Source organism: Polistes canadensis, unplaced genomic scaffold (assembly GCF_001313835.1).
Source record: "Polistes canadensis isolate GaletaPanama2010 unplaced genomic scaffold, ASM131383v1 scaffold_128, whole genome shotgun sequence".
Taxonomy (NCBI): domain Eukaryota; kingdom Metazoa; phylum Arthropoda; class Insecta; order Hymenoptera; family Vespidae; genus Polistes; species Polistes canadensis.
In genome coordinates, this window is record NW_014569675.1 from 356,864 (window position 1) to 376,910 (window position 20,047).

The following is a 20,047-nucleotide window of genomic DNA, read 5'->3' on the forward strand; positions in this document are numbered from 1 at the left end:
GTCGAAAGCATGCCAACCGGACACCCCTTGCAACTTCCCACCCCCTATTATGTACTCTCTCCAATCTACTTCTAGCGTCTCGTCGACGGAAACATTGCTGATATAACAGAGATATGGAAGCCTTCACCGACAACGTACTTAACATAGATAATCATCGAGACTTTCTCAACGTATTAAACAACTTCTCGATTTACTCGTGTTTCCTCGTGTATTGCGATTTGGGATCTTTTTTTTTTTCTTTTTTCTTTTCTTTTTCGTTTTTTTTTTTTTTTTTTTTTTTTTTTTTTTATTTTATTTTCTCATTCTTTTTCTTTTTTCTCGTTGTTGTTTTTTTTTTCTTCTTTTTCTTCTTTTTTTCTTTTTTTTTTTTATTCAAACAATATTCCGTTTATCCTTTTATTAAACGTACGATTAATTATGAGACACACGCGCGTATATTATTTTATATATCTCGTTCTTCACTTCGCGAATTTGTTTTTTTATTTTTGTTGACAGTAAACAGAATTTTTCTTCGATCAATTTAATAGGCTATAAATATAATAATTTATTATTATTATTATTATTATTATATATTATAAATAATTGTGAAAAGGTTTTCTTCTTTTCGTTTAGAATTAGATGACGTAAGCTTAGAATTATCATGGCTGTCTTATTCACCACCCTCGAATCTGTTCAATTATTCAAATCCCGCCCAATGCGTTCGTATTAATAGCATAAAACCGTTGTAATGCGCATTGACTGTCATCATCGGTCTTATTCGTTCTATGTAAGAGGGTGGGGAGGGATGATGATACTCGCAATACGATACGCAGAGAGAACCGAGCGTGAAAAGATTTTCAAGGGGTGAGGGTAGTAGTATACGTACTCCGACATTGTAAAGTAAACCCTCCGCCCATCGTAGGGCTCATAGGTACGTCCCTAAGCTTTCATTTCCATTCTGATGCACCAAAATCTGTGCCAACCTTAATCCTAATCCGTACGTTAATCGTGACCCAATCCGGAGAACCAGTTTCTAGAACGTGTATCCGTCTCGAATTAAGCCACTGTTAGAACCGTTTATTTAATTGTTTTTTTTTTTTTTAGATTATTCATAATTCATATATACTTGTAATGATTTTTTTTTGTTACAAAAATATTTATCTTATTTCCTATTGATAATGATCAATTAATTATTGTATACGTTTGGTTAATAGTTCTAATAATAATACAATAAGATGGGAATCATATGGTGGTCGTAAGTGCATCTTAAAAAGACATATGGGCATCGAACCACGGACCTACATCATTGCCAACCAACGAGGATCAGGATTATCCTCTGCGTAGGATTATTCCATGCTGTACAGGATTTGGTGTTTGCATCCGTGTCTGCGATACGTCGATAGTTTCGTGAGGAATGGCAGAAATAGGAGTCTGTCATTGTTAAGATATATATATATATATATATATATATATATACATACATATATATGCTACCATTCGATTGGTTAATGTTCAATATTTTCGCTGAAATTTTCTATAAGATTCGATTTATATATAATATACAACGTTTTCACGATTTCAGAGAAAATACCTTTTCAATTATTATATTATCAGACACACACAAAAAAAAAATACAGAAAAAAGAAAGATGAAAAGAAGAGAATAGAAAATAATAGAGGGGGCAAAAAGCAAACAAATACGAAAAAAAAAAAATAACCAGACTTAGGTAAACTTCTTCAAATAGATCTACATATTCTCTTTTTCTTAAAATATATAATATATATACACAGGTATATTTTCTAATTTTTATATATATATACATATTATATATTATACATATATAAAATATATAACCGGTTTAAAAAGTTCTCTCCGCGGGAGAGCTGGCCATTGGAAGATTAAAATTTTCTCGGTAATCATTGAGAATGGCATCCTCGGCGCTAATGCGACGACAATACAGATGTTTTCACGTCTAAGCGGCGTGCTAAGTGGATGTTCCCCACCCCTTAGGCGGCTCCTATTCCAAGCCACCCTTCTGAGATTCGTGAAGCGTAGAGAGAAGGAAGGAAGAGGGTTTTCTCTCTCTCTCTTTCTCTCTCTATCTCTCTCTCTCTCTCTCTCTCTCTCTCTCTCTTAACTAAAGACCGGTATGGTATATGCCAAGCTGCCGGCACGTACTACCTGAGTTCATCTAGGAGAAGAAGTCTCTCTAGGAGACATCTCTTAAAAGAGAAAAAATCTTGCTTCCTTCGGATTCGTTAGTTTACGTTACACTTGACTGGACGCCTTTTTGCCTTGAGGTGGGGAAATAATCGACCAGAAAGATGAAAAAAGGAAGAAATAAATAAAGTAAAAAGGAGATGAAGAATTTGTAGGTAACAGAAGCCAATGGAAATTGATCCTATGAATTATCTTTTTTTTCCTATTCTATTTCTATTTCTATTTTTATTTCTCTCTCTCTCTCTCTCTCTCTCTTCTTAAACGTTTATTCTTTCTGTTACTTTTAAAAATACGCGTAAGTTTATACTCCCCGGGATGCATCCTCTTTACGTTAATATTTCGTAAGGCAATGGGGTATCCTTTTTTTTTTTCTTTTTCTTCGTACAAATTCGTAAAGCAACTTAACGAGAACGCCAACGGGAATTCAATACTACAGATTTATAATGCAAGATTTTCTTCTAAATTCGAGGATTTAAAATAAGATTGTTGAAAACGGGTTTCTCTCGCGGTATATTGTAATTTTTCTATTATATTTCTTTTTTTTTTCCCCTTTCGAGGATCGCGTTTAATTTTGTAATATCCGTTATGCGCGAAACGTGGATTGAACGTGCTAAGGACAAAAATTGGATTAAATAATTGCAATAGAATAATAATGATTCTCATTTTATTTCTTGAAAAGAGATCATAGAAAAATATTGAATTTGTTATTTTTTGTTATTAACTGTAGTACTACCACGATGAGATGATTTTCTTGTGTATTTGAATACGCGTATGCGTATTATGGGTGTATGAATAGAGGGGATCGATCGTAGATGAAAAAAAAAAGAAATGAAAAAAACTTGTCTTATGTTAGATGAAATGCCACCACGAGTTATAGAAAAAAGGAATAGAGCAAATATTTTTAACAAATTACGCTTACCTCGAGTACCTTGAAGAAAGTGTTCGTTCGTGCGTTTTTCTATCGTAGAACAGCCAGCCGGTCCTCTCTTTTTCTCATTCTCTATACATACCCCCATAACGCATAACGCAAATATTGTTTCACCACGTGAAATCGCACGGGGGCCGCGTCTTTCGACTATTTTCGACGATTCAACTGGTATCTTCAAAAGGCACCGAATCCTGTGAAATAAACGAAGAGGAAAAGCTGAGAAATAAAAGGACAAAAGGGGAAGGATATCTTGATGCACGCACTTAAAAAAAAAAAAAAAAAAAAAAGAAAGATGAGAACTGAGAGGATTGTTCTCTAATTTTTCTTACCTTTTCACGTATCCTTTTTTCCTTAATTCATCGTGCGAAGAACTAATATTTAGTTTGGACGAAACGTGAATAATGATCGATCGTTTCAACGTTTGTTCGATGATTTTTTGAAAATAAAAATAAATTACTAAAAATCTTATAGAAGAGAGAAAAGCCCCGTTAATTCTTTTTCCAAACGAAATAACTTTGGCTTTTCTTTCTTTTTTTTTTTTGTAAATAAAAGAATTTAAATAGATTTATATCTAATGTTATAACCATTGACAATAATATAAAAACAAAAAATAAGAAATTAGACTTATATAATTGTTTAACTAACATTCTATCAAAAATATATTTACAAACGAAAAGTACTATTTTGAAAAAAGTATAAGAGAAAGCGCTGCGTAATCTCGTCAACGATAATTTTCGTATACCATAATTAAATGCAAATGAACAAAATCTAAAAGTTCGATGTGAGACGATAAATAAATAATTAAAAAAAAAAACAAAACAAAACAAAAACATCCTCAAATTTATCATATGCATGCATGCATTTCTTTTTTTTTTTTCTTATACGAGTTCTTTTTTTTTCGTTTCTTCCATATAGAAATAATAATAAATAAGGGAATAAAAAAAAAATAAGAATAGAAGGAGGAGAATGATGATGATGATGATGATGATGATATATGTCAGCAGAATATGCATTCGCTCGTCTGATAATTGTTTAGTGGACATTCGTGGGGGCGACGATGCGCAACGATCGCAAATTTATTGACTCGTACGTTAATTACTTTAATTATTACACCGCTGTCAAAGGCTGATCGGAATACAAAGGAAGTTTATTCGACAGGGCAGTGCGTTTCCATCGCCCGGAGTCACCGATTGCCAATTAATTTTCCATAATTGGCCGGACATGCTCGCACGAAACGCGCCTTGACGCTCGTCGCACGAATGCGCCACGGAACGTAACAGTCGAACCGTACACGCATACTTGTATACATATGGTATAGTTCCTATGGTACACCCTATCACTCGCTCACCCACACAATTTCTACTCTTAAAATGTATCACTATACATCCCCGCCGGCCACGGCATCGTATTTTCACCGTATAGAACCAATTAACAGTTTTCACCTATTCCTTTTTAGTCGGTCCGATATAAAACAAGAGAGAGAGAAAGAGAGAGAAAGAGAGAGAAAGAGAGAGAGAGAGAGAGAGTGGAGAATCAAACGAACGAAAAAAGTTATGAGTGGCGACCTTATGCCAAAAAAAAAAAAAAAAAATTATATATATATATATATATATATATATATTATATGTGTATATGTATGCGTATATGACATTTATTGAGCGACGCCTCGGGTAGATGAATTGATTGCATCCATAACAGAGAAACAGTCTGTCTTGACTAGTTAAATGAATAAAAGAAATGACGTGTGTAGATTGAAACGTTTGTTATGTTGTTAACAATTTCTTTTTTTTTTTTTTTTTACTAATATCATTCATGAATAATACTTTTTGAACGAGATTGTATAATTCGTTCGTACGAAACAAAATATTTTCACATTTAATTTTTTTTTTATTCAACATTTTGTTTGGCCAAACAAAATTGGTATACATAAATTTATTACAAAAATTATTATTTATATTTCTTTACTATATATATATATATTTTTTTTTTGTTTTTGTTTTAAAAGAAAAAGAAAAAAAGAGGTAGGATATAGAAAGTGGTTAAAGAAATTCGTATAAGGTAAGCCAAAGAACCACCCATCTACTCACCAAGGCCTTTAACGGGGAGACTTTTTGGGAAGGCTTTTAAAGCTATTTTAGCGCGGATTTTGCTAAGTGATACCAATAACTCGGTGGGACAACAAGCGAAGCCCTTCGGGATTCGGCGAAGAATAAACGAAGGACCGAACAATCCAGAGGGATGTTATCTAATCCTAGTGGATTTGTTGATTCTACGACTTGCGTTTGGGAACGCGTGATGAGGTTTCCATGTAGTACTGGATTACTCCTATTTTCTATGACCTAAAACTTCCTTTCTTAACTGAAAAGACCCAGTTTCGTTTCGTTTATGTCATCAAATATAAACTTTTTTAGTTACTGTCTCTGCTCAACAAAAGCACCTAAAATACATTTTTTGTTTTTTTTTTTCATATTCATTAATGAAATATCAAATATGTAAAATACAAAAAGTATAATATAAAATTAACACAAAAGAAGATATAATATATACTTCATCGATTAATTTGTTTTTCAATTCTCGATGTATATCGTTAATCTTTTCTCGTTTCTTCTGCCCGAATGATAATAATAGAAAAGAGTAGGAGGCGGTGGAGGAGGAGATAAAAGAAAAAAGAAAGGGAAAAAAACAAGAATAACGTAACCACCCTCGTTACGGAGAGATTATTCTATTACACGTTACGTAAACAAAAAGTACAACGAGAACGTCACGAGAGAACTAATATATATATATATACGTGTGTGTGTGTGTGTGTGTGCGTGGCCATTTCTCGGTGGTTCCCTTTCGAGCATGCTGCTGTTTGATCAGAAAATACGTTATTGTTTCAGGACGATAAAAAATTCAACGTTTGGATAATTACATCAATCCTGATCGATTGAATTGCCTGGAGCTAACTTTCACTGTACTACTGACTTACTTAAAAAATGTTAAACCCCTAGTACCAATACATATATATATATATATCCTAATAACTTTAATAATTTATACATAAATATATAGATTCGAACATGGACAGTATTTTACAAAAATAAAATTATTATTTCAAATTGATTTTGTTGATTCCTCCGGATCACCAAACGTGGAAAGAGGGTGGGGGGGGGAGGGAAGGGGAGAAAAAAGAAGTAAAAGAAAAAAATAAGAAAAATAAGAAATCAGTTTTTGTTGAGACCGCTAGTGATTTGTAGCAGCTGGCAAGATCCTTTCTCCATAGACTCTCTCTTCTTTCGTATTACTTTCTTCCATGAACGGTATATCTCGTGCTGTACACAGTCTAATAATCCCCCTTGAAGAAGGATAGAAAACTTGCATGAGAGGAATGAACTGAGAAAAATAGAGAGAGAGAGAAAGAGATAAAGAAAAAGGACAAGGATAAGGCAAGCGAAGAAGAGAACCCGCTGTTTGCCTTTTATTAAACTCTTGTTAAACGCCGCCTTTCTTCGTACACACAATTGAATCGGCAAAACAGCGGAGATAATGCTTTACCAGTGAACTGTATACTAACAGTGAGGAGTGAGAAAGAGAGAAACAGAGGGGTTGAGGAAGAGGGAAGGGAGAGGGCGAATAGGGAAGGAGAAAACGACTGAATCTTAAGGGAAAAAGAGAAGGAAAAGAAAACGTAGAAGGAAGAGGACTTACCACAAACACCAGATTCTTATATACCTTGAAATGGACACCGTGTAATCCGGTTCTTTATACGACACTACTACGATACCATTCAGATGGAACCTATGAAGCGTGCACTTAGGAGAACAGTACTAAAATATATCCAATGTGGTGTTGGTGGTGAGATGATGTCCCGTGCGATTGGAATACAAAAAATCAAAAGAGTATAGTATAGGTATATATATATATATATATGTGTGCATGTGACAGCAAAGAATGAAAACATTTTGATGTTTTCTACAAATTTTCTCAGAGAAATAAACCCGGAAATTCGGCACACTTATTTATACACATTCACATAAGGATTATCTTGACCTATCTTGCATGTTCAATCCGCTAACGGATTAATTTTTATATACAATATTTTATTTTGTTATTCTACTTACAATGCGTGGTATTAAATTATTGTTATTTTTGTTGTTGTTGGGATATTAACAATATTATTATTAACGTATGATATTATATTGAGTAGTTTTTTTTTTTTTTTTTTAGTAGAAAACAATTTATTTTATACTTTATTTCAATATCTTTTATATACAGTTACACATGTTTTTTTATTTATTTATTTTTATTTATTCATTTTTTTAATGTACTCGTCGAATTCTTCAACGTGCTTCTTTTTTAAGAAAGTTTTGAAACCTGAAAAAATACAAAATTAAAACAATGGTGTGCACTAATTCTATGTGTTATCTTTTATATGATTTTTTTTTTATTTAATTACCTATGAAAAGATGCTGCAATTCACCTTTAAGTGAAAAGAGATATTCTAATGTTTGTAACAAATCGTTCAAATTACCAGTTGCAGTATATTCTTTTATGATCCTTCCAAATATTTGATATTTCTCTTCAGTTAATGATTTTTTTACCTGCAAAAATAAATTGGGTATAAATCTTTTTTTTATCTGAAAACACAGCTTTTTTTCTTTTTTTTTTTTTTGCAACAAATTCGACTTACCTTTTTGATATATGCTTTACCCATCTCACGTTTGTCTAATTCCTTATTACTTTCATCAGTCTTTTTTTGAAATTCATCAAGATTATTTACTTCTTCATGGTTAGAAGTTGAAGGACCAGGAAGATCCGCATCATATTTAGTAGAAATAATTTTGATTTTTCTTTTTTTTACAACATGCTCAATAGGAGAATCTTCTACTAAAGTACAATTATTACTACTTTTTTCTAATTTACAATGACTAAAATTTATCACAGATTTTTTACTAGTTGATGCGAACTTGGAAAAAATACTCTCCGTTTCTGCCTTATCGTTAGATCGTTTTTTCACAGTATTATCTATATACTGATCGATACTAAACGTTTCTTTTATAGTTGATTCTACTTTAGTATTAGTATTAGTATTAGATATTGATCGTTTTATTGATCGAGATGAGGTTGTATCAAAAGAACATGGAACAGCAGGTAACGATAAAGTACTACTGTTTTGACTAATTGACATTTTCGGTTGTGGAAACTATAAAATATATAATATCTAAATGAATAAATTATTAAAAAAAACAAATATTATATGAAAATATATATGATATGCATATATATTTCTTACAGCCTGTTGAGTATAACGAAAAAAGTTTCTGAGTTCTCTAGTAATCATTCCAAAGTTAGAGAATTTTTTAATATGGGGTCTAAGCCAAGCTGATAATTGTTGTTTAAAATGTGGATTTTCGAATCGACAATCGCAAAGAATTATAGCACCATAATCAGTTTTATGACGTATTATTCTACCAATGGCTTGATTAACGGCTCGAGAAGCTTCAAGTTGATACCATTGTTGTCCTGTTAATACCTAAATCAAATGATAAGATATCAATGGTATTATATTTTTTTAACGATATGAAGATTATCTTATTGAAAATATTACCTGTGTATCTTTACGTCGCATTTCTTCTAAATATTTTTGTTTCAACATAACCCTTGGATCTTTCATCGGTGGAAATGGAAGACCAGTTATTAATACTGCTCTTCCATTCGCATTAGCAAAATCTAAACCTTCACTTACTTTTCCTCTACAAACAGCCATAAAAATAGCTCCCTTACACGTTGGATCCTGTATTTTTTGATAATATTCGTGCATAATGTTTATAAAACCATCTTTTGATCTTGGTTCTACATATATGGTCTGTTTTATCAAACGAAATACATAAAAGAATTATTAATAATTAGCAAAATACTATAAAAATTTATATTTAATAAAAAATAAAATCGTTTTCGCGTTTTTGATTACCTTACTCTCACTAATTTGTGTCCATAAACCAGAAAATTGCCAATCATCTTTACACTTTTGCATAATTGGATAAGATGGAAAAAATACTAATAAACCATGTGGAATAAGACAACTGAAATTGTATATCGTACGGCCAAGAGATGCTATATATTTAGGATTATTTCTAAAAAAATCTATTATGTATTTTATTGATATTAACTAAATGACATTACTACATTAGATAAATATATATACTTGTTATACAATTACCTTGTATTAAAAGAAGAGTTAAGTTCATGCCCATCAGGACCTTGACTAAGAACGCCTATACACACCTGTTGTCCTGTTATGATATGCGGATTTTCAAGCTGAACGTCTATTGGTATTCCAAGTTCTAATATGAACGGTTTTAAAGGAGATAATGTACCGCTTGTCAAAATTACAGAACGAATACCTTGGTCTACTAATTGTTGTATGCTATATAGAACAAAAAAATATTTAAAATTTAAAAATTCATAAGTATATATTTGTACGAAATGAAAATATTTTGTTACCTAAAACCAGGACTGAAACACCAATAGTTAATAACTTTGCCTTCATTTTTGAGAGCTATTTTTTTCGTTTGCCATCCATCACTTTTTTGATTCTTTTTTTGCTCCTCCAATTGAATATATACTTTATAACATTGTTCAATTTTTTCTCTATGTTGCAGAGAATTTCCACTGCTGAATAATACCCTTAATACATTTATAAATTTTTGTAACGCGTTACCTTTCCTAGCAAATGGAGATGTATTGGTTGTAACTAAATAGGAAACGATCTTCTCCAGTTTTTCTATAACTATATCTGTTTTTCTATGAGTTAACTAAAAAAAAAATATCAATGTTAATTATACAGGTGGTCGAGTTAGGCGAAAGACCCTGTATATTATAAATATATAAAATATTTATATATTCAAAACGTTACCTCTGCTTTACTAAGCAATTCAAAAATATATCCTCCAGGCAATGTATCGCCTTCATCCTGTTTTGTAATTTTAATATCATCAATAGCTTTCTCTAGTTCTAAAAACATTGTTTTCAAAATGCATAAATCTTCCGGTGTAAAATCTTTTTGTACGTTTATAGAATCTTGTGATAAAAAATCAATTTCACTTTCATTATCTTTATTCTCTGTGCTAATATTTGTCATTACTGCAGTTATTTCATCAATACACATCGCTATATCCGTACTGCTTATCTGAATATAAAAATATATGTTATAATTAGTAAAACATTTGATTAATGATAGAAAAAAAATCTTTTTTTATCATTATCAAAATTATATTATACATTACTTGTAACGATGCTGCTTCTTCACAAACTTTCTCTACATTGTGTGCCTCGTCTAATAAGATTACATTATTTTGTACTTCTATTCCTTGCATTCTACGCGTTTTGGAATCTAACAAATAATTATAAGGCATGAACGTAATATCAGCATTTTGGTTTAACTCTTTTGCTAAATAATATGGACAACAATTCATCTTTTGTCCTGCTGAAACCAAATCTTCAATATCCAATATTTCTTGTTTAAAAAGTGATTCACCTTTTCTACAAAATGTGTTTTTAAATAATTTATTCTCATTAATAAAAAAAAAATGTACAAACAAATTAATCCAATATGTACCTTTTTTCAACATTGCAATAATAGAAACATGTTTTACTTTTAACTTTAGCTTGGCACATTTGTACTTTGTTATACGAGTTTGTTTCTTTAGAGACTTCCGGATGAATACAAAGTTGATCTCTAGATCCTAAGACTGATACTTGCACATGTTTATAAGTAGTACGCTTTAATTCTTTCATCGCTTGAGATAACTGCGAATGAGTTCTAGATGCATAAATAATTTTGGGCATCGCCCAACCAAAAGAAGCAGAATTATCTGGTACTCCTGCCGCTTTCTCGAGACCTTTGCTTATTTTATTAAAAAAGTGTCCACTCAAATCAGATCTTTCAATAGCTCCAACCATTGCTTCTGCTTGCAGTTGAGCTTTTTTTGTAATCAACCAGCTTAATGAGGAACACAAAAGACAAAGTGTTTTACCAGTACCTAAAATTAGTAACATTAAAAATAATTAAAAAAAAAAAAATTATAATAAATTCTAAAGAAAGAAAACAATCGAAATTTACCTGTCGGTGATTCTAAAACACCATGTTTACTATTCTGTAAACATTCTATAACCTTAGCCATATACTCTTCTTGAACGGGATATGGCTTAAAAGGAAAATTAATAACAATTCCGTTGATGGTTATATCAGACATATTTGTGTAATATAAAAAACAAACAACTTAAATTCTATCACAATCGAATAAAATAATAATATGTTTACGAAATGAAAGGAAGTATTCCTAAACTAACAGTATCATTTACCCGCCAAAATGTCATTCTAACCTAATTTAATCACGTGAGTGATGTCATCGAATTAAAGTGCATATTGCATTGGACTCATTGATGAAGATCATCTGATTGGTCGACTACGAAATTTAAATAGAACTTTACTTTTATCTAGCATTTAAATTTTAACTATCGACAGATCTAAAATATTTTATCTATGCAAATGCATATATTATAATATATTTGTGTAATATTAATTAAATAAATTAATTTAGTTATTTCTTTTTATTATATTTCGTAGGTCCAATCATTGGTTGTCATTAAAATTAATTTTCTTTCATTGGTAGATATTTCATATCAAGTACTTTCTTTTATGATAGCGTTAATGAAAAATTTAACACACGTACTTATTGCTTACGTTACTTAACCAATCTATTAGTAATCCTCTGCTAGTGTAGTAGTGTTTTATTTTATTATAACTATCAGCTGATTAATAGTGTATCTTTTTAGTGATTTACGACTGGCAGATTGGAGACGTATAAGGTTAGTAGAAAGAACGTATAACAAAGGCTCGTAAGCAATTTTTTTATATTTTCAAATTCAATTTAAACAATTTCACAATTATTTATTTATATATTTAAGATATCATCTTATAATTGACGTAATCTTTAAAAGATTATTTTAGAAGTTAGCCCTTGAAAAGTGAAACTATGTAAATACATAAGGATCGATATAAAATATATATTTAATTTAATCTAAATTTAATATTATCAAATATTTTATGTGTATAGATAATATGTTTTGGAAATTTCTTTATAATTATAAAAATCTACAAAATCTTTCTGTATTTCAATGTTATTCTTCACATTTAAAAGTTAAGTTTCTTTTTATATCCAAAATCTTATTAAAAAAAAAATAGAATTAGTAAACCTTAAAGCAGAACAATGGTATGCACTTTTTAATCAGAGATAAAAGATCATTGCCACGTTGTTATCACTGAAATGTCCATAAATTTATATTATACTGTATTGAGTACATATATAATGTGTATTAATTGTTAAAATATCCGTTATTTATTAAATCATTTGTATTTTTCTTATCTTTTTTAATATTTATAAGAAAAATGACAATATAATATATAAATAAAAACACATATGCAAATATATTTATATTAACATGTTCGCTATCAATGCCACATATTTGTGACACACCGATTTCCATTGAGAGCTGTGATACATTTGTGATGATAATTAACACAAAAAATAAGGTCTAGGCTGTGTTTAAAATCTCTTTTTTATAGTATGGTAGCGGATACGTTAATAAAGAAAAAAGAAACATACTTTTATAATGCATCAATATATATAATACTATTATTTATATTCCTCAGTGATCATCTGTATAACGTATAAAGAATTACAATGCGTTTAGTAATTTGTGATACAGTAGACTATGTCTCTGAATGGTCTGCTAAATATGTTTTAAAAAGAATTAAAGATTTTGAACCTAATGAAAACAAATATTTTGTTCTTGGTCTTCCTACAGGTAACTATTTTCTACTTTTTTTTATATTTTTCTATATTTTTATAATTTTTACTACTATTGTTGTTACTATATATTTAGGTGGTACACCTCTGGGAATGTATAAGAAATTAATAGAATATTATAAGGCTGGAAAAATATCTTTTAAATATGTCAAGACTTTTAATATGGATGAATACGTTGATTTACCAAGAGATCATCCAGAATCATATCATTATTACATGTATAATAACTTTTTTAAGCATATAGATATTGACCCCAAAAATGTTCATATTCTTGATGGAAATGCACCTGATCTTGTAAAAGAATGCGATGATTTTGAAAAAAATATTAAAGAAGCTGGTGGAATTGAACTTTTTATCGGAGGTATTATTACGAGAAATAGTGAAATAAATTAAATAGTGGATAAATTTTAGCACTTATAGCAAGAGTTATTATTATATAATATGAATTCTTTCTTAATATTATCATACATAGGTATTGGACCAGATGGTCATATAGCATTTAACGAACCAGGTTCTTCGTTAGCATCTCGTACTAGAGTTAAAACATTAGCTATAGATACATTGGAAGCGAATGCTAGATTTTTTGGAAATGATATCTCGAAAGTTCCTAAACAGGCCTTAACTGTTGGTGTTGGTACTGTTATGGATTCAAAAGAAGTAATGATACTCATTACTGGATCTCATAAAGCATTTGCTCTTTATAAAGCAATAGAAGAAGGAGTTAATCATATGTGGACGGTATCTGCATTTCAACAACATCCACGTACATTAATAATATGCGATGAAGATGCTACTTTGGAATTGCGTGTAAAAACAGTTAAATATTTTAAGGTACACATATATAGAATTATTTTTATATTTCGTAAATGTTTTAATATTATCACTGGAAGACAATTATTTCACATACATCATTAACTTTACTTTCTATAACTCCATTTCATTACTTAACTAGTTTAGTTTTGAATTTGTATGCTATCCAGGGTCTCAGTGCTGTACATCGTAAATTGATCGAAGAAGATGGAAATACAATACCACGTCGTTCAATAAATGACAGTTAAAATGGTAGTTATTCCCATACTCGTTAATATATAATTGCCATACAATATTCCTTGCTTAAATATCCTTTAGATAAATTGGTCATTCAATGTAAATCATTGGTGATTTTAAATGTTTTTTTTTGTCTTCATTAATCATTCATCAGATAACATCCGCCAAACTTGTTGCTTATTTTAACACAAGAATCTCGTTTACATGTTTCATTATTTAACATGCATACAATCATTAAAAATAATTCTTATGTGTAATCAAATTTTTCAGCTTTATTTAGAAGAAAAACAAATGCATTGTGGTTATTTCAGGGTTCTATCTGTAATTATATTTACCTCGTCAACTAAGTTTATTTAATTTCGTGTTAATTAAATTTTTCGCTTTTATATGGAACATCATTTTGCATTATAAACCTGTCATCTTAATGGAACTGCATTTTCTGGGACACCTTGAATATAATAATTAATTTATTACTTTAAATCAATAGTACTTTTATTATTGCAGAATTTATGGGATATCCATAGCAAGTTGATAGAAGAATCAAACCATGGATTACGTTGATGCAATAACCAATACCCTAAGGTGTAATGTAAAAGACTTCATGTGTGAAAAGGACTCGAAAGAATTGATCTGGAATTTCGGTTCAGACTATAATGGTAAAATATTTGACAAATATGCTGCGTCATAATCGTTTACTTATGTATTCCTCTTTTATGTGTTTATATATACATATTTGCACACATCTATATACATCCATACATATATGCATATGTTATATATATGTAAAATTTTAAATTGTACAAAAAGTGCATTATTTTTATACTGTTAATATCCATTTTTCATAAAATAAATTTATCCTTTTATCACATTGTCAAATACGTATATGTATTTATCGATTGTTTAAAAAAAAGAAAATGGTTAATAAATAATAGAAAAATGAATATCAAAACCATATCATATAAACAGTTAATGTGTTCTTATGCTGTATCCACAAAACTTCAGTCTGTCATTCCGTATTTTTGTCTTATTTTTATTCATGGATACACTGGCAAAATTTAACGGAAAAGAACTGGGTCACTTCATATATATATATAAATCTTCTTTATCAAGAAACTAAACAAATTCAGATATTTACGACCATGATTTTTCTTATACTTTTGATTTCATACTTTTGTATGTAATTTTGACAAAATAATATGTCATTGATAAAAATTACATCATTGTGCTATGTATATATATGTATATATATACAATACAAAATATATATATATAAATATGTAAATATTTTTTATCAAAATGTGATGTTAAAAAATTGACACTATAGCACAATTTGAACTAAAGTAGAAAAAGTTAATTCCAATTTAAAAAAATTAGAAGTATAATAGCTCAGAAAGTGATTCGTCATTAAAATAATGGTTACATCATTATTGAAACATTTCACATCTATATAACGTTTGACGCAAGATAGAACGAATGGGAGATTAGTGAGAGATTGCTATATTGCCTGAGAAAAGTAGATAAATGATTTAGTCACATTCAACAGATCATTTGTTTCGGATCGTTCTGTAAAAACCAAGATAAAATAAATACGAAAAAAATTATATTAAATAATTACATCAAATTGTGTAACATTCTCATAGTAATACTTTAATATTATTTCTTTCACACATTGACGTTATCTGTATTAAATTTATTACTCGTGGTAATAAGATTTCAAATTATTATTCAAACTTTTGTTATTAAACGATCATGGAAGCAACGCAAACGGACTTAATGGAAACAAAAGAAATAATATTACGGGAATTGGAACCATTGTTAAGATTAACTTTAGGTGATAAATTAATTGTTGAAAATTACACAACCACATCTTTTTTACCGCCTGGAGAAAATTATGGGAGTACTATTTTGGCTGTGGATGCTGTCATTAAAAAAGAAGGAGAAATGAAAAATGAGAATTTGCATATGATTGCGAAAATGGCACCACCGACCGAATTCCAAAGACGAATTTTTAAAAGTTCTTACACATTTAAAAAAGAAGCATTTATGTATGAACGTTTAATACCCTATTATAGAAATTTGGAAAGGGACTTTGGTATCGATGAAAGTGAATTAATCGATGTTATTCCCAAATTTTATGCTTTACGTTTATCCCTAGATCCTAACATTGACTTTGATGACAACGCTGTTATTTTGTTAGAGAATCTTCAAACACGTGGTTATTATACTGGTAAAAGACATATAGGTAAGTATATGATAATAAGTATCTATTTAAATGTGTGTGTATATATATATAAATAATAATAAAAAATAAAAGAAAAGAAAAAAGGATGACGACTGAAATAAATGAAATTGTACGAAGATAAAAAATTATAGAAACGCTTTTTATCTGTATAAGATAAGAATCGTAATAATTATCGTGTTTATCTTATATTTTATAGTATTATTATTAGTATGAATATGATAAGATTCATATATATATATATATATATATTTATAAATGTTTTATAACATTAAATAAGCTTTTTTGTTGATAAAAATATTTGAAATAAATTTTTTTGAAACGCAGGCGTCAATCTAGATCATTCTAGACTAGCAATTCGTGAATTAGCTAGATTCCATGCCCTTGGTATTGCAATGAAACATAACAAGCCTGATGAATATGACATAATTAGAGAAGGTAGTAAATGTCCTGAACTAGAAAAAGATGGATTTACCGAGTATTACATACCAATATTAAAACAAATCGAAAAAAGTCCAATTACTCGAGTTTATTACGATAGATGTGCTGCAGTATTAAAATCTGATAAATTTTTCGATTTATGGTTGGCTGAACCAGAAGGCGTATGGGCTACAATAATCCATAAAGATTTTTGGGTCAACAATGTGATGTTTCATAGCGATGAAAATGGTCACGTGGACGACGTGAAATTCATCGATTTTCAAAATTACATGTATTCCAATCCGATCGGAGAATTATTGTTCTTTTTACATTCAAGTACAGACGAAGATGTTAGGGAACATTATCTCGACGAATTAACCGATTTATATTACGATACTTTTATTTCTGTATTAGCTAAAATGAACTGTGATGTCGCACCATACAATCGTAAAAGTTTCGACGCGGGTTTTTTAGATATTTGTGAGGTAGAGTTTATACACTTATGTTTTATGCTCAAAATGTTAACTATCGATATAAATAAAACTAATTTAAATAGCTCTAATATCGAAAAGGTAATGGCGAACTATGAAGGTAATGAAATGTATATTAAAAGATTAGAAAGTCTAGTATCATATTTCGTAAAACGCGATTGGATTTAGTTGAAATTTTATTTGCTCTTTTTAAATGTTGATTGATTCGATTTTAATCATTTTTTTTACATATTTTATTTCTTTTCCCTCCATTCTTTTAATCTTTTGTATTAAATTTTTATTTTATTTGTATCATTACTAACTGAAGGTATTATAGTTGATTTATATACATACAAAGTATTATTTAAAATTTTAATAAAAAGATATTTTTAATAATATTTTACAAATGTACAATAAATAAAAATGTAGGCAGTATTTTTATTTTTTTATTTTTGGAACCTTTCTATCTCTATTTCTGTTCTTTACATTAGTAATTTCGTAAAAATTGCTTCCTATTTTCTTTCTCTTGTTTGCTCTTTCTATAGCTCTTCTTTGTTTGCTTGTTAATTTAACATGATTAATCTTATTTTGTTTTTCTTTTTTAGATGACACTATGAATGTACCACTACTCGAAAATGCTTTTGAACTGAACATTTCACTGTCACTGGAATCATAGTCATCTTCAATGGCATCAAATACACTTTGCATTAGATTATCTTTTTCTATAGATAGTGTATTGTTATTTTCTGAATTTCTTTCATCTTCTGAATTACTTGTATTTCTTTCAGCTGCAGAACAGTTACCGTTACTTTCATTTATATTCTCTTCCATAGCAGGATTAGTTGTATTCATTGTTGTTTCATTTTTATGTTCTTCATTAATATTTTCTTCTTTTTCTTGAGAATTTTCTTCAAGATTTACTTGTGATTCATTTAATGTATCAGTTATGTCGCTAACATCTGGTGTAAAAGATTCAACGTCCATCTCATTATCACTACAATTTAACTGTTCCAATTCGTTTTGATTGTAACAAATGTCTTTAACATCATCACCTGTGTACATCAATCCTACTTTAATTTTTCTAAGATCTTGTATTACGTTTAATTGTACTTTTGCCAAGTCTTTAGATGGAATACTTTGATCTTCTTGTTCATCTGTTTCAGTGATAGTGGTTGCATCATTTTCAGTAGGTATATTCTCCTCTTCTGTTGTTGCAGGTTTAGCTAAAGGTTCTTCAAAACCAGATGGTGCAACATAAAATGGCAATTTTCCACGTTGCCAATCATTAAGAACCATTCGTGCTGTGATCGTTATATCTGGTTCTCCTTTTTTCAAAAGTTTTCCACTTTTACGAGCTAATTTTTCCAAAAAATCTATATGACCAGTCCAACCTTCGATCTTATATGTTTTACGTAAATATTCAGCCTTTACTCTTTCTAAAACTGAACTTACATAATCTTCTGGATTTTGAACTAGTTCAACTCTTACTACACCTTTTAAAACTTTTTCTGTATCAGTTTCTTTAGATGGATAAACTACACCTGGACAATCTATAAGATATATACGACGCATCAAAGTGATGTATTGCCATACTTTAGTTTCCCCTGCTATTGGTGCTACTTTACAGACCTTCTTCGATCTTAATGTATTAATGATCGAACTTTTTCCAGTATTTGGATATCCAATGAAACCTACACTAATTTGTTTTTTATCTACATGCAATTTAGCGAACTGACGCAATAAATTAATAAGAGAACCTTTACCAAACGGATTAGTTAAAGAAGCATGAAATGCTACTGTTGGATATTCTGAGCTTAGAATTGCAACCCATCGTTGTGTCACCCAAGTTGGAACAAGATCAACTTTATTTAATATAAACATTAAATGTTTATGTGGCTTTTCTGTTCTTAAATATTTTTCTACAGGAGGAGATCTAGTTCCCATAGGATCTCTCGCATCTAATACTTGTAATATTACATCGGAAGAATCAATAACTTTATATAGTTCGTTCCAAATTCTCTTGCTTTGTCCTGCTGCCATTACCCAATCCCTTTGCATGTCGCGTACTCCAGTATCTTCACGAATCAGATCGTAATCTTTAGAATCTTTATCTTTGTTATAAGTTTCTTCTTTCTCTTCAGCTGATTTTTGTAATTCATCATAAGTTGCAATAGCTAAATTCGGTCGTTTCCTTAGTTTTTTTGGACCGAATACGCTTTCAAAACTTTCTGTATCTAACAAATGTACTCTTGCATTTGCAGCTTTCTGTTGAAGTAAAGTTACAGGTAATTGTGTAGGTTTCATTACTACTTTGTAAGGATCACTCATAGCAGCTCCTAATTCACTTTGAAATTTCTGAAGCGCATTTTGAGATATTACTCTAGAGTTACCGAACCATCTTTGAGAAGGTTCAACGCGGGACATAGTACCAGATGCATGCCAACCTTGAAACGGTGCTGGACTAATAATTTTACCTACACGATTACGTTTAGGTTTTTGATTACGATACATTTGTAATCTTTTTATAGTTGCTTTAGTTCTAACTTTAGCAACACCTTTTAACCCTTCAGTTGGTCTTTCAGGGTTCATACTATGCCCGGAACGATTAAAACCTTGTTTCCGAGGAGCTTTATTATCTGCTCGTGATTTAGCCATTTTCAATATTATAATTATAACACTTCTGTTTTAATATTCAATATAATAATATTTAAAATAAATTAAATTGTTGAGGTTTTTTATATGATCCAAACTTACACGTGCGTGTTCACCATATTTGATTACACTGCACCCTCTGGTGAGCTATTTATAAAATATTAAACTATTCACCAATTTTCATTAATGTATATTTGTTATTTGTTAAAATTTATTCATTAAATGAAAACAATCGAAA

The 20,047-nt window shown here is 29.8% G+C and overlaps 4 protein-coding genes across 6 annotated transcripts; 2 read left to right on the forward strand and 2 right to left on the reverse strand.

Annotated features, from left to right (window-relative positions):
- Window positions 1–7,376: 7,376 nt before the first annotated feature.
- On the reverse strand, window positions 7,377–11,474 carry LOC106788180 (regulator of telomere elongation helicase 1 homolog). Its single transcript, XM_014751200.1, has 12 exons — window positions 11,232–11,474; window positions 10,728–11,151; window positions 10,396–10,651; window positions 10,026–10,298; window positions 9,614–9,924; window positions 9,330–9,536; window positions 9,081–9,243; window positions 8,718–8,975; window positions 8,403–8,642; window positions 7,800–8,312; window positions 7,566–7,710; window positions 7,377–7,483 (listed from the first exon to the last, which is right to left on the reverse strand). Exons 1-12 carry the CDS (start codon window positions 11,362–11,364, stop codon window positions 7,413–7,415), a joined length of 2,994 nt encoding a protein of 997 aa, XP_014606686.1. The 5' UTR covers window positions 11,365–11,474; the 3' UTR covers window positions 7,377–7,412.
- A 157-nt stretch (window positions 11,475–11,631) lies between these two features.
- On the forward strand, window positions 11,632–14,987 carry LOC106788182 (glucosamine-6-phosphate isomerase). 3 transcript variants are annotated; one of them, XM_014751202.1, is made up of 6 exons: window positions 11,632–11,980; window positions 12,825–12,979; window positions 13,058–13,342; window positions 13,454–13,812; window positions 13,962–14,043; window positions 14,533–14,987. In XM_014751202.1, exons 2-5 carry the CDS (start codon window positions 12,856–12,858, stop codon window positions 14,037–14,039), a joined length of 846 nt encoding a protein of 281 aa, XP_014606688.1. In that variant the 5' UTR covers window positions 11,632–11,980; window positions 12,825–12,855; the 3' UTR covers window positions 14,040–14,043; window positions 14,533–14,987. The 3 variants fall into 3 exon arrangements, with proteins under 3 accessions (XP_014606688.1, XP_014606690.1, XP_014606691.1); XM_014751204.1 differs by lacking the exon at window positions 11,632–11,980 and adding an exon at window positions 11,995–12,010; XM_014751205.1 differs by lacking the exons at window positions 11,632–11,980; window positions 13,962–14,043 and having other exon boundaries at window positions 12,856–12,979; window positions 14,533–14,898.
- A 492-nt stretch (window positions 14,988–15,479) lies between these two features.
- LOC106788184 lies at window positions 15,480–17,590 on the forward strand. Its single transcript, XM_014751207.1, has 2 exons — window positions 15,480–16,270; window positions 16,595–17,590. The coding sequence occupies exons 1-2, from the start codon at window positions 15,778–15,780 to the stop codon at window positions 17,344–17,346; spliced, it is 1,245 nt and encodes a 414-aa protein (XP_014606693.1). The 5' UTR covers window positions 15,480–15,777; the 3' UTR covers window positions 17,347–17,590.
- On the reverse strand, window positions 17,547–19,945 carry LOC106788183 (nucleolar GTP-binding protein 2). The gene has a single exon (XM_014751206.1). The coding sequence runs from the start codon at window positions 19,810–19,812 to the stop codon at window positions 17,596–17,598; it is 2,217 nt and encodes a 738-aa protein (XP_014606692.1). The 5' UTR covers window positions 19,813–19,945; the 3' UTR covers window positions 17,547–17,595.
- Between the last annotated feature and the right edge of the window lie 102 nt (window positions 19,946–20,047).

Coding starts and splice junctions, on each gene's coding strand:
- LOC106788180 (XM_014751200.1), bottom strand. CDS start 11,364: ATGTCTGATATAACCATCAACGGAATTGTTATTAATTTTCCTTTTAAG. Junction 8,976..9,080: donor CACAAATTAGTGAGAGTAAG/GTAATCAAAAAC, acceptor TTGATAAAACAG/ACCATATATGTAGAACCAAG. Junction 7,711..7,799: donor GTAAAGCATATATCAAAAAG/GTAAGTCGAATT, acceptor TTATTTTTGCAG/GTAAAAAAATCATTAACTGA.
- LOC106788182 (XM_014751202.1), top strand. CDS start 12,856: ATGCGTTTAGTAATTTGTGATACAGTAGACTATGTCTCTGAATGGTCT. Junction 12,980..13,057: donor TGTTCTTGGTCTTCCTACAG/GTAACTATTTTC, acceptor CTATATATTTAG/GTGGTACACCTCTGGGAATG. Junction 13,813..13,961: donor AAACAGTTAAATATTTTAAG/GTACACATATAT, acceptor TATGCTATCCAG/GGTCTCAGTGCTGTACATCG.
- LOC106788184 (XM_014751207.1), top strand. CDS start 15,778: ATGGAAGCAACGCAAACGGACTTAATGGAAACAAAAGAAATAATATTA. Junction 16,271..16,594: donor TACTGGTAAAAGACATATAG/GTAAGTATATGA, acceptor TTTGAAACGCAG/GCGTCAATCTAGATCATTCT.
- LOC106788183 (XM_014751206.1), bottom strand. CDS start 19,812: ATGGCTAAATCACGAGCAGATAATAAAGCTCCTCGGAAACAAGGTTTT.